The 13646-nt window shown below is 55.8% G+C and overlaps 1 protein-coding gene across 18 annotated transcripts in view; it reads left to right on the forward strand.

Moving 5' to 3' along the window:
* The window catches only part of SARDH (sarcosine dehydrogenase), an 86458-nt gene that overhangs the window by 28534 nt on the left and 44278 nt on the right, over positions 1 to 13646 (forward strand). For all 18 annotated transcript variants that reach the window (XR_001721078.4, XR_001721071.4, XR_008537193.2 and 15 more), the window contains 3 exons: positions 2903 to 3044; positions 6344 to 6427; positions 8346 to 8459. Coding sequence is in view for 7 of the 18 variants with exons in the window: in XM_016962022.4 (XP_016817511.2) it covers positions 2903 to 3044; positions 6344 to 6427; positions 8346 to 8459 (340 nt within the window). In the remaining 11 variants the exon portion in view is untranslated. The remainder of the gene's footprint in view (positions 1 to 2902; positions 3045 to 6343; positions 6428 to 8345; positions 8460 to 13646) is intronic.

Below are 13646 nucleotides of genomic sequence, written 5' to 3' on the forward strand. Positions count from 1 at the left end.
CCAGAGCCAGGTAGGGACCCAGCTCCCTCCCCAGGAGGGACAGTCTTCATGCCATGGCCTCCCTTGGGGATTCCAGCTCTGGAACCCACCAACCAGGGTTCTGTGTGGCCTCTCTGTGCCTCTGTATCCTCGGCTGCAAAATGGAGCTGCCCAGCCTGCCCAGCTCCTGACCTGGGACCTAGTCCTGCACTCAGCAGACAGGATGTTTGCTCATGGGCTGGCAGAGGCCCTGAGGCGACCCCTGGCAAGTTGGGGACAGGCCTGGGCCTCCCTCGGTCAGCTGTCTTCCTTCCATCACTGGAACTTTGGCGGGAGTGTGCCATGGGCTGCTCTGGGGCTGGGAGCCAAGGGCACGGGTGGGGAGCCCCTGAGAGCTGGAGTATAGCAGCAGGAGGAGCACCCACCCTGTTGGTCCCAGACCCCTGCCAAGCAGCCTCGCTGGTGGCACCCAGGACACACAGGCTAATGCCGTCCTCAGCCCAGCCGTCACTGACGTGGGGCTTCCAAACCCCTTCAGTGTGCCAGAGTGGACGGCCGCCACCAGCAGGACCAGCCACCGGCCCCCAAGGGCTGTAGCACTAATGCAATGTTCTGCCACCTCGGGCCTGCGCCCGGGGACTGAGACAAGACACAGACCCTGAAGGAGAGAGACAGAGCGAGGAGAGGAAGGAGGTGCCTGAGAAAGTCGTTGAAAGACCCAGAAAAGAAAGTGAACAGAGAGCGTCGGCGCCAGAACGGAGCTCTCCCCTGCTCAGAGACTCCTGGTCGCTCCCCTCAGGCCAGAGCCAGAACATGCCTGGGTCGTCCTTCATCATACACATGGGAGACACGCACAGCGAGGGGGCGTCCCGGGAGACCAGGCAGCCTGAGCCGTCCCTGGGTGCGGGGCCTGTCTGGGCTCCGGGCTGCACGTGAGGGTCCCAGGGCTGGCTGGGCACCAGGCAGCTTCCAGGCCATGGCAGCCGCCCTGCGTGTGAGTTCCTTTTGAAATCAGATAAGAGGCTGTCTCTCCAGCCCCACATCTGTCAGCTGCATGGCCCTTGGTCAGTCGCTCCTGTTCTCTGAGCCTCAGTTTCGCCATCTGGAAAATGGGAACAATGTACCACCCTCTTGGAGCACACTCGAGGCTCATGCGTGTGGACGCTGGGCCCAGTACCCAACAGAGGCAGAGCCAGAGTGTGGGCTGGGCTGTTTTTTCAGGGAAATTCCTTGGGGACCAGGTGAGCCAGGGAAGAGTTGCTCTTTATTTAAGTGAAAAGGGTGGTCTGGGCCAGCCTGGTCCCTCTGCCCACTTGCTCACAGGCCGAATTGGCAGCTGGGACTCTGTAGGTCACTCGCTGCTCCTGCCACCCGACGTGCACCTCACTGCTGCCCCCAAGAATCCTCCCAGAACTTCACTGGCTCCATCACCCCCTCCTTCAGCTCCTGGTCAGCATAGCCTGGCGCAGGTGTGGGCTGCCTTTGCTGTGGCCTTGCCGTGTGACCGTGAACACTTGTGAGACCCTTCCGAGCCTCAGTTTCCCTCTCACGTGAAAGAGTTAATCTTGGGTCCCATGCAGAAGGCAGCTCTGGGGACAAAGAGAGAGGGATTTCCTCCCATGGCAGCACTCAGCTCTGAGCCTGCACTGGAGCTGGGTGCCATAAGCGACAGCAGCTGTTAATGATAATATCATTAATAATAATCCTCACGTCTGCACCTGTACTCCCCACCCATCCAGATCAGAAAATCCTGCTTGCTAGAATTACGTGCAGACTAAGAATCAGCCCTGACAGGTGTCACTGAGGATAGAAACGCCTCTGATGTGGCTGCTGAGGCAGCCTTGAGTGATAAGTGAGGTTCTAGCAGGTGGAGCGTGAGGGGGAGGCGGGGTGCTGGGAAAGCCGGGGGCTGACAGGGAGGTTTGTGCGTGGGAGGCGGCTGCAGGGCCCTGATGCAGCTGGGCCCGGGTCTCACTCCAGCCAGCAGTTCCGCACTGTCTGATTCGGGACGGGCGGCTGGTCTGAGGAGACCAGGGAACAAGCCGCGGGGCACTGGTTGCTCTGCCCACTCAGGGGCAGCAGAGGCCTAGGCCGCAGGTGCAGCCACAGAGCTCCGTAGCTCCATGAGAAATAGCATGGGGCCCGCCGGGCTCGTGCTGGACACCACTGGGGGCTGCCATGGCCGCACACTGTGTCCCCAGCCTCGAAGGAACAAACCCAAAACTATCGCAGCCACATCATCTCCGGTCCCAGGCGCTGGATTGGGCAGCCGCTCCCCAGACACAGCTGGGATTTCCCCCAGAGACTCTGTACCTCTTGGGTCCCTGGTCTGACCCACAGACGAGGCCCAGCTTTGGGATCACAGACTTGGGGAGGCCTGATGGGACAGGTGGCCACCCTTGCCCCCACTCCCCTGCTGGCGGGTGGAAAGGGGGGTTCCTTGACGAGGAGGGGGACACTGGTGTTCTGACACATCACCAGGCTAACCTTCAAAGACCCTTCACATGGACCCTCCCCAGAGCATTCTGGGGATCTGAGCCCATCCCTCCCAGGGGCCGCTCCCTCCCCAGTCTTGTGGCGGGGGGGTGCCAGGACTCCCCAGCACTGGAACCTAGGCAGCAGACAGCAATGTGTGGAGAGCGAGGCCGGAGCCCCATGTCCCTGTGGGGGATGAGAGCCTCAGCTGGGCCCTCTGTCCGCAACGCCCACTCACTGAGGGCCACTGGGGTGGGGTGGCTCTGGGGGAGAAAGCTGAGTTCACCCAAGGGTGGGGCAAATGGAGAGTCAGGGGCCCGCTCAAAGCTGAGCCACAAAGGGGACTCTGGTGCAGGGGACCGGGGTCCAGGCTTGCCCTGGGTCCTAGGCTAGCCCTTCCCTGACGGGCCATCCCCAAAGCAGTGACCCGTCCCCCTGTCTGCGGCAGGCGCTTCCATCACTCGCTCACGGACCACCCCCGCTGGATCCGAGAGCGAAGCCATGAGTCCTACGCCAAGAACTACTCCGTCGTCTTCCCCCACGATGAGCCGCTGGCCGGGCGCAACATGAGGAGAGACCCGCTGCACGAGGTAACGCCCCTACAGCTCCTGCTGGGGACTGGCAGCGAGGGTCTGGGACGTCCTCAGGGCAGCGGAGTGACAGAAATGCAAGGTGTACCCCAACCGCAGGTCAGGTGCGGTGACAAGGTGTCTGTCATTCCCCAGGTAGTAACCCGGCACCCCCATGTGTTGGGCACAGTGCTCAGGGCCAAGAACATTAGGGAATAAAGTGGAAATGGCTCCCTCCCACCCGGGGGCTTCTGTTCTAGTGGAGGAGCAGGAACGCACACCCAGGAACCGCCCCCTGCCAACTGCTGGCGGCAGCGCCAACAGGACAGGGGTCCTGGGGGCAGGGTCTTGGTGGGTGTATGCAGCCACGTATTGGGGGAGCAGCCAGAACACGGCGTACATTGGAGAGGGGCTCCTGCCTGTAGAGCCTGCTGTGGAGGCTCTTCTGCCCTGGTGAGCTTCGACTCACCCATTCAGTGAAACCCACTGTCAGGTGCCCCTTTCTCAGGTCTGCCCCTGTGCCCTCCCCTGGGCCCCCAAAGACCAAGGAGCTCCTTCCCTGCGCTCCCAGCCCCGTCTCCATTCCTTCCCCCTCTCCCTGGCCATCTCGTGCTGGACGCTTTGCTTTCTGGGGAACAGGGGCTATGTCCTAGGCACTCTGGTTCCTGAGCATTGAGGTGCTCGGGGGATGTTTGTTGAACAGATGGATGGGCGGGGAGGCAAGAGGGAGGCTCAGGGAGCAGGTGGCGTTTAAACTGAAGAAGGGGCCTCCCTCACCTGAGATTCCAGTGTCTGGCCCCAAGAGAGATCCTGGTATTAGCTGTACCTCCTGGGGAGAGGCCGAAAGTGGTCACAGGGCTGGCTCCCAGACTGCCCTGGCCCTTTGGCCTGGCTTGGTGGACCAGCTATGATCTCAGGCCACACATGGCCCTGGGGTCTCCCTAGCATGCCCCCGGGCCTGTAATCAGTAATCACGCCCTTGCCAGTCCTGACAGTTCAGAAGCCTCCCTGGGTGAATACAGGGTTTGCTCCTCTCGCAGTTAGCTCAGACGCATTCCTCAGAACTGAGCAGCTCTACCGAAGAAACTTGGCAAGGGCTGAAGCACGCCCCTGCCCCCCAGGGAAATCTTGGTTCACCCACGCCTCGACTTCCCTTCCTAGTTAGCAGCCTTCTTGCGACACTTGACAGCCGCTTAAGTTTGTTCTCTTTCTTTCTTTTATAAAGAGGGGAGCCTGCCCTCTTTTAATGGGCTCTTGAGATGAACAGTTTGCCTCCTTAGAAAGGTGGCCCATGGGATGTCCCCATGGTTCACTGAGAGGTGGGTGGATTTTGTGCCCTCGATTGCCACCCCCTCAGAATCCCAGGCAGGCAGGGAGGACATGTCCATGTCATTGATGAATGCTGTGGCCTTGGGCGTGCCTCCTCCTTCTTGGGGCCTCGGGGGTGGAGGGGAGGGCAAGTGCTGTTGGGACAGACCCTCAGCGGGCCATCTGGAACCAGATGCTGCCCCCGAGGCCCTCTCAGCCCTGGGCTCGGGGCCTCGTTCCAGTCAGAGGGGGTGGCCCCTGGGTAGGGCCCTTCCAAACCCGAGAGTGGGTTTTCTTTTTTTTCCCAAACCAAATTTATTTTTAAAGAAAGCTCCCACTCTGTTTCTCTAGTGTGTTCATTACATTCGTTGTTGTGATTAAGTAGGCAGATCTTAAAATGAGCTATTTTAACTGCTCTAAAGTGTACAATTCAGTGGCATTAAGTGCCTTTGCAGTGCTGTGCAACCGTTCCCATTACCCAGTTCCAGAACATTCTCATCACCCCACAGGGAAACACCATCCCCAGTAAACAGCCCTTCCTCATCTCCTCCCACCAGCCTTGGCAACCACTAAGCTGTTTTGGTCTCTATGGATTTGCCTGTTCAGGTCACTTCATATGCTGGGAATCATCCAATACATGACCTTTTGTGTCTGGCTTCATTTCTGTAGCATGTTTTCAAGGTTCATCCATGTGATAAAATGTGTCCAAATTTCGTTGCTTTTTATGGCTGAATAATATTCCATGGTGTATGCAGACCATGCTTTGTTGATCCACTCATCAGCTGAGGGCCACGGGGGTTCTCTCCCCTGGTTAGTGGTTGCGCATAGAGCTCAGTGAACATGCGTGAACGGAATTTGTTTGCAACCCCGCTCTCAGTTCTCTTGTGCATACTTGGGAGTGGAATTGCTGGGTCGTATGGTGCATCTTTCTGCTAGGGCAGCCACAGCAAAAGGCCACAAGTGGGGAGGTTTCAGCAGACCTTTTTTTCCCCCACATTTCTGGAGACTGGGAGGTCCAAGATCAAGGTGTCAGACGATGGGTTCCTGGAGAGGGCTCTCCTGGCTCGTAGTCGGCCACCTTCTCACTGTCCTCATGCAGCGGGGAGAGGGCCCTGGCGTCGCTTCCTCCTCCTATAAGGGCTCCAGCCGTATGGGATTAGGACCCACCCTGATGACCTCACTTAACCTAAAGATCCCATCTCCAAATAGAGTCACGTCAGGGTCAGGGCTTTGACATATGAATTTATGTGTGGATGTGATTCCGTCCATAGCAGATGGTAATTCTACAGATGGGGGTTCTCAGGGCCAAGGCAGATCAGGGCAGGCGGTAATTCTACAGATGATGGTTATCGGGGCCAGGGCAGATGGGGCAGGTGCTATTCTATAGCTGGGGGTTCTCAGGATGAGGGCAGATAGGGGAAGGTGATAATTCTACAGATGGGGGTTCTCAGGGTGAGGGCAGATGGGGCAGGCGGTAAGTCTATAGATGGGATTCCTGGGGCAAGAGCAGATCAGGGCAGGTGGTAATTCTATAGATGGGGGTTCTCAGGGTGAGGGCAGATGGGGCAGGTGGTAATTCTATAGATGGGGGTTCTCAGGGTGAGGGCAGATGGGGCAGGTGGTAATTCTATAGATGGGGGTTCTCAGGGTGAGGGCAGATGGGGCAGGTGGTAATTCTATAGATGGGGGTTCTCAGGGTGAGGGCAGATGGGGCAGGTGGTAATTCTATAGATGGGGGTTCTCAGGGTGAGGGCAGATGGGGCAGGTGGTAATTCTATAGATGGGGGTTCTCAGGGTGAGGGCAGATGGGGCAGGTGGTAATTCTACACATAGGGGTTCTCAGGGTGAGGCAGTGAGGGTAGCTGCAAACACTGGGCTGGAGGCCTGGTTCCAAGAGTCAGGGCCTCCTTGCTCTCCGCACCCTTGGGTGTAAAGTGGCGGATGTGGCTCTCTGCCCTGCGCAGGGGTATCAGGCCATGCGTGACAGATGCCTGTTCCCCACTCCTGCTCAGGAACTCCTTGGACAAGGCTGCGTGTTCCAGGAGCGGCACGGCTGGGAGCGACCGGGATGGTTTCATCCCCGAGGCCCAGCTCCGGTGAGTAGCGCCTGCTGGGCTGTGCTGCTGGGAGGCCCTGCCCTGTCAACCCCCTTGCCCCTCCGCGTGCCCCGTCCTTGCCCCTCCGTGTGCCCCGCCTCCCCAGGTGGTTCCACTGTCGTGATCAGTTATTCTGCACACGGGAAGCCGAGCCCTGCCGACCTGCCCCCAAGGCTCAATGCATTCTTTGTGCCGTTCACGCAATTCCCACTCCCCGTCCTCCCCACTCCCCGTCCGCTGTGGCCAGGCCTTCCATGGCCTAAGTGGGAAGGGCTGTAGGCAGAGCAGAAGGGGTGTCCTGCGGTGGGGAGACAGCAAGAAGACTCCCCCAGGTTGCAGGAGGAATGGAGCGTCTCCTAATTCTGTGCATCTATTTTTGGCCACTCCGACTGTTGGTTTATGTCCGTAGGAGGGCAGGCACTGGGCAGGTTGATGCACCCAGGGTGCTCAGTTTCCCAGTGGAGGTTTCACAGTGGCCTGGACTCTGGGCGTCCTCTGGGGACTCCCAGGGACCTGGGTCCTCAGTGAGAGGAACAAAGGCAGTCCTGCTGTGAAACCTGGGACCCAGACCCTCGGGAGCAGGGGACGCGAGGCCTTAAGGCCAGCTGAGGGGTAGCATTTGATCCAGATTTACAGAAATCGAAATCCCCTTCCCGGGGCTGCGTCTCACCAGTCCCCTCTGGTGCACCCACCTTCCATCCCCATGGCAACCCACAGCCCAGGACAGGCTCCAGAGCTCCAGGGCATCGGGAGGGGAGATGAGAGCCAGAGCTGGCTAACGGGGCCTCGGCTCTGGGGTCAGAGCCTTGCAGGTCATCGTCTCTTCTCCTGCTGGCCCCTAGGGACATGCCGTCCTCATGAACCCTGCGGGGAGGAGGGGTCTGGGCAGACCCTGTCTTGAAGTGCAACCCACTGTGTTCCAGTCAGATCTGGCCCTGGAAGCCCCTCTCCCCTGTCCCTGGGTGAGGAGAGGAGAGTCAGGAACACACCCCAGGTCCCAAGATGGGCAGATTTTGCACCCCCACCCGGGAGCCAGCCTGGGTGTCCAGGGCACCTTGGCAGGGCTGCAGCGGATGGGATGTCCCTGCTGGGGAGGGGGGTACTCCATGCAGAGATGCCAGCAAAGCCTGACTCCCTTACAACCTCACACTGGCTCCCACCTGTGTGTGAAGAGGAGGTGAGGCTTGGGCGGGCGGGGCTGGCGGCCCTGGGAGGTTAAGAATTGCCGGCACCTGCATTCACAGCTGTGCCGTGTCGGCAGTTAGGAGGGCAGGTGGCGGGGTGGGGGGTTGTCTGCAGGAGCAGCGGCCAGGGAGGGGCATGGGGCTGTGGGGCTGTGGGGTGTCTGATGGGGGCAGATCCCAGGGAGGCCAAGGCAGTGGCAGAAAAGCTGGACTCTGGAGCCCACGCACCTGCCTGGCTTCGTGCCACTGCCAGGTCCAGGACTTGTCTGTGCCCTTGGGCGAGATATAACTTCTCTGCGCCTCACTTTCCTCATCTGTAGAAAGGGGCACACCTGGTAGGAGTGTAAGGCACTTCCCGCAGGGGCTGGCCCAGAGCAGGAGCTGGGCCTGGGATTGCCGTGGCTCCAGGGAGCAGCCCTGGCTGAGGTCCTGGGTAACCACCTCTCCCTGTCGTTCCCCACCTTGGGTGCATCCAGCTCCTCCTCCAGCCTCCTGGGCCCTGGCTGGGCTCTCAGACCCACCAGGCAACCCTGCTGCCTCCTTTGTGCCTCTGTTTTGCCTGGACCTCATGGGAGCCCCCTGCCCGCGTCCACAACACACGGGCACTCAGTGCAGGGCTCTCCGAGGGCAGGGCCAGGCCTGACTCCATCACAGCCTCAGCGGGACCCCGCTCTGGGGAGGGAAGCGGGGAGGGGCCAAAGAGGCAGGCTGAGGACCTCGTCTTTTCTTCCCAGGTCCTCGAGTACGACTACTACGGGGCTTACGGGAGCCGCGCGCACGAGGACTACGCCTACCGCAGGCTGCTGGCAGACGAGTACACCTTCGCCTTCCCGCCCCACCACGACGCGGTGCGTAGCTGGGGTCCACCTTGGGGGTCCGTCCTTCTGCCTGTCCCTCAGATAAGCCATTGCGCCGGCCCTCGGCTGCCCCTGCAGGGGCTCCCCTCCCCCAGGAGTCTCTTCAGGCTCTGCATTCACGCTTTTTTCGGCTGACTCCATTTTGAGGAGGAATCACGCGTTTTCCTCTCCCCCTCCTCCCTCTGTGCCGAGATTTTGCCAGCAGCCAGGCCTGAGCGGAAGTGGTGCTGCTGGGGATGGGGTGAGGGGGGCGCTGAGGCAACGGGCTGGGGCCCGGTGGGGCTGCACCGCTCTGAGCCTCCCCCTCCCGCTCTCCGGAGCTGCGCCGAGGCTGGCATGAGACGTGGTGGGGGAAGGGGGTCCTCCTTCCTGGAAGCCAGCGCAGAGTAGATCCAGGACAAGGGGGCCGCAGGCTCCTGGGCATCAGGCCCCGTATGGGCCCCTCCAAGGGACAAGCAGAGGGAACCAGAGCCGGGAGGGCCGTGGCCTGGAGCCTGCTTGCTGTTCCTCTGGCTCCAAAGTGGGCAGGCGAGGCTGCTCACACGGGGCAGCTGGCAGCCCGTCGCCCCTGCCTGGGGACCTGGCTCCCACGTGCAGGGGGTGGAGGTGAGGAGTCTTGGGGGTCTTCTCCCCTGCAGCAGCCTGCACCACACAGGGGCGTTCTCCCTCGCAGCTGTCCGGGAAGGAGCGAGGCCAGCGTCTGCCCTGGCCTGCCCAGTCGTGTTGTAAAGTGCTCACAGGTGGAGCACAGCTGTTGTCCCCGTGCCACCCCAGGGAGACGCGTGACATCTCACTGCGAATCTGACATAGGAGCAGAGCCAAGGCCTGAGCCCAGAGTCTCAGAGTCCAGGGACAGCTTAGGAGGCATCCACGAGGGGGTTCCTTCCTGGGGCCTCTGGGCCAGTCGCAAGCCCGGCTTGGGTAGGGTCTGACCCTGCGGTCGCCCGTTGCCTTGAAGGGCCCAGCTTGGGTTCATGCTGTGCTGTCAGTGCCTTGAGACTCTTCATGGTCTTTGGGCAAGGGCCCCACTGGGTCCCGCACTGGGTTCTGTAGCCAGTTCTGAAGGGAAGAAACCGTTCATTTCCACCATCTCCCCGAAAGCTTGCTCTAGTGGTGGAACATCCGTTCAAGGCGTCGGAAGAGGGGGCTCCTGCAGGAAGGAGGAGGCGTGTGTGTCATGAAGCGCCTCAGCAGCAGGGCCGGCTCAGTGCCCGAGTCCCTTGTCGCTGCCTCCCAGGGAGTGCTCGGGGCTCCGTCTGGCACCTCCGCACCCACAGCTTCGAAAGCCTGTGGGACTCTGGCCCTCGAGGATGTGGGAGCTCGGGGGAGATGCCAACTTGGCTTTGTGGCTTCATCCGGCCTCCGCAAACGCGCCTGAAGCCGTCCTAAAGCACGAAACACGTGCTTGTTCTTGGCGCTGGCAGCTTCCCCGGCCTGCTAGAGGAGCCCAGCGCGGGAGGCTGCTGAGGGTTTTGGTTGGCAGCCCCGGTGGCATCAGCAAAGGTACAGCAGAAACCGACAAAGGGGAGCCCTGTCCTGAAGGACAGTGATGCCTGGCGGGGCTGGAGAAGCCACGGAGAGCTCAGGAGGCAGATGGTCCCAGTGGTGTGCTGGTAACAGCTTAACAACCAGCTCTCTGGGGCAGAGGGGAGGAAGCTGGCTCAGTAGCACCGGCCAATTTCCCTGATGTAAATGCTTTCTCCACGGCTGATTTCAATCCAGTCCACCAATGAGGCGTCACTGAATGTGGAGCTGGGCAGGGATCTGCATGACCAGCTGTCAGGGTCAGTGCACCCCTGCACAGCCTGGCTGGACCATAACTCTGCCACTGCCTGGCTGTGCCACCATCCCTGGCCTCCCTGAGTATGTGAGAGGTAATATGAGTTCCCCTGTGGAAACTGAAAGGGAGTTTGGGAGGAGATGAAACAGCTTCCCGACACACGGCAGCTGTTCAGGAAGCTGTGGTTGTTGCTGTCATGATAATTTTTTTCCTGTAACAACAATGAGGTGGGCACCTCTGCTCAGCAGTGGGGCGCATGTTGAGCCCTGAAGGGGAAGACCAAGTAGAACATATAGTGAAGAATAGAAGATTCTCAAAACCTCACCCAGGCATTTGTAAACCTGGGGAAGGAAATAGGGAGTGATGTTGTTTATGTGTGTGTGTGTGTGTGTGCCTGTGTGTGTGCTTTGAAAACAGCTTTATTGAGATCTAATTCGCATACTATATGATTTATTCATTTAAAGGGTACAACTCAGTGTTTTTTAGTGAGTTCACGGGATTGTACAACCATCACCATGATCTAGTTTTAGAATGTTTTCATCTCCCAGCAAAAGATACCCCATACCTCACCCTATCCCCAGCCCAGGGCAACCCTACTCTACTTTCTCTCTCTGTAGATATATCTAGTTTGGACCTTTCACATAAGTAGAATCATAAAAGATGTGTGCTTTTGTGATCAGCTTCTTCCACTTAGCGTGATATTCTCAAGGCACATTCATGTCGTAGTGTGTGTGTCAGCACTTCATTCCTTTTTTTAAATTTTTTTTAATTTTTATTTATTTATTTATTTTTTGAGATGGGGTCTTGCTCTGTTGCCCCAGGCTGGAGTGCAGGGGTGCGATTCGGCTCACTGCAACTTCTGCCTCTCAGGTTCAAGCAATTCTTCTGCCTCAGCCTCCCAAGTAGCTGGGATTACAGGCACAGGCCAACACGACCAACTAATTTTTGTATTTTTAATAGAGACGGGATTTCACCATGTTGACCAGGCTGGTCTTGAACTCCTGACCTCAGGTGATCCACCTGCCTTGGCCTCCCAAAGTGCTGGGATTACAGGCATGAGCCACCATGCCGGGCCACTTCATTCCTTTTTATCCCAATCATATTCCATTGTATGGACCCATCATATTTTACTCATCCATTGATCCGTTGGTGGACATTGGAATTGTTTTCACTTTTGAGTTCTTATGAGCAGTGCTGCTGTGAACATCCATGTACCAGGTGTCGTATGCATGTATGTTATAATTTCTTATGGGTATATAATGAGGCCTGGGTCAAGTGGTATCTCTGTTTAACATTTTGGGGGAACGCCAACTGTTCTCCAAAGTAACTGTACCACATTACATTCCCCACCACAGTGCGAGAGGGTTCCAGTGTCTCCACATCCTCGCCAACACTTATTATTATCTGACTTTTTGATTCTAGACATCCTGGTGGTTGTGAAATGGCATTTCAGTGTGGTTTTGATTTGCATTCCTGGAACAACTAATGATGTTGAGCACATTTTCATGGGCCTGTTGTCCACTTGCATATATTCTGTGGAGAGATGTCTGTTCAGATCCTTTGTCCCTTTTAAAATTGGGTTATTTGTCTTATCATTATTATTATTATTTGAGACAGGGTTTCGCTCTTGTTGCCCAGGCTGGAGTGCAATGGTGTGATCTCGGCTCACTGCAACCTCCGCCTCCTGGGTTCAAGCAATGCTCCTGCCTCAGCCTCCCCAGTAGCTGGGATTACAGGTGCACACCACCACGCCCAGCTAATTTTGTATTTTTAGTAGAGATGGGGTTTCTCCATGTTGGCTAGGCTGGTCTCAAACTCCAGACCTCAGGTGATCTGCCTGCCTCAGCCTCCCAAGTAATTATCCTGCCTCAGCCTCCTGAGTAGCTGGGATTACAGGCATGCACCACCACGCCCAGCTAATTTTGTATTTTTAGTAGAGATGGGGTTTCTCCATGTTGGTCAGGCTGGTCTCGAACTCCTGACCTCAGGTGATCCACCCGCCTCAGCCTCCCAAAGTGCTGGGATTACAGGCATGAGCCACCGCACCTGACTGTCTTTTTATTATTGAGTTGCAAATTTTTTTTATAGTTTAGATACAAGTCTCTTATCAGATCTGTAATGTGCACACACTCTCCCCATCCTGTGGTTGTCATCTCTCTTACTTGATGGCATTGTTTGCAGCTTTTAAAATGTTGATGCTGTCCAATTCATCTCTATGTTTTTGTTTTGTTGCTTGTGTTTTTGGTGTCATGTCTAAGAACCTAACCGAAGGTAAAAAACATTTATGTTTTCTTCTAAGAGTTTTATATCTTCGCTTTTACACTTAGGTCTAGGATCCATGAAAATTAATTTTTGTGCATGGCGTGAGGTCGGGTCCAGCCACGTTCTTTTGCATGTGGCTACCCAGTTGGCCCAGCACCAGTTGTTGAAAAGATTGCTCTACCCTTGGAATTGTCTTGGCACCCTTGTTGGAAATCAATTGACTGTAAAGATGAGGGCTTATTTCTGGACTCTCAATTCTATTCCATTGATCTATAGGTCTATTCTTATTTAGTACCTCACTGTCTTGATTATGTGGCTTTGTATTTTAATAGCAAGTTTGGAATCAAGAAATGTGAATTCTGCAATTTTGTTTTTCCTTTTCAATATTGTTTTGAGTATTCTTGGCCCCTTTGAATCTCCATATGAATTTTAGGATTGGCTAGTCAATTTCTGCAAAGAAACCAGCTGAGAATTTTGATAGGAACTGTGTTAGGTCTGTAGATCAATTTGGGGTATCTTGTCATTTCAACAATAGTAAGTCTTTTGTTTCATGAACATGGGCTGTCTTTCCACTTATTTAGGTCTTCTCTCATTTCTTTCAAAAAAAATCTAGATTTTAGAATATAAGTTTTGGACTTTTTAATTAAATTTATTCCTAAGCATTTTATTATCTTGATGATATTATAAATATAATTTTTAAAACTTCTTTTTGAGATTGTTCATTGCTAATATAGAAATACAATAGTTTTTTGTGTGCTTTTGTATATTGACCTTGTATCCTGCAACCTTGTTGAGCTATTTTATTAGTTCTAACAGTTTTTTTTCTTTTTCTTTTTCTTTTTGTAGTGGATTCCTTAGGATTTCCTATATACAAGATACTGCTATTGGCAAATAGGGATGTTTTTATTTCTTCTTTTCTGATCTGGATGCCTTTTATTTTTCTTTTCCTGCCTAATTGCCCTGGCTAGAGCCTCCAGTGCAATGTTGAATAGAGTGGCAAGATTGGACCCCCCTGTCTTGTTCCTGATCTTTCATCATGAAGTATAATGTTTGCAACGTGATTTTTATAGGTGTCTTTCATCAGCTGAGGGAAGCTCCCTTATAGTCCTAGTTTGTTGTGTGTTTTTATCATGAAC

Source organism: Pan troglodytes, chromosome 11, assembly GCF_028858775.2.
Source record: "Pan troglodytes isolate AG18354 chromosome 11, NHGRI_mPanTro3-v2.0_pri, whole genome shotgun sequence".
In the NCBI taxonomy this organism is placed as follows: domain Eukaryota; kingdom Metazoa; phylum Chordata; class Mammalia; order Primates; family Hominidae; genus Pan; species Pan troglodytes.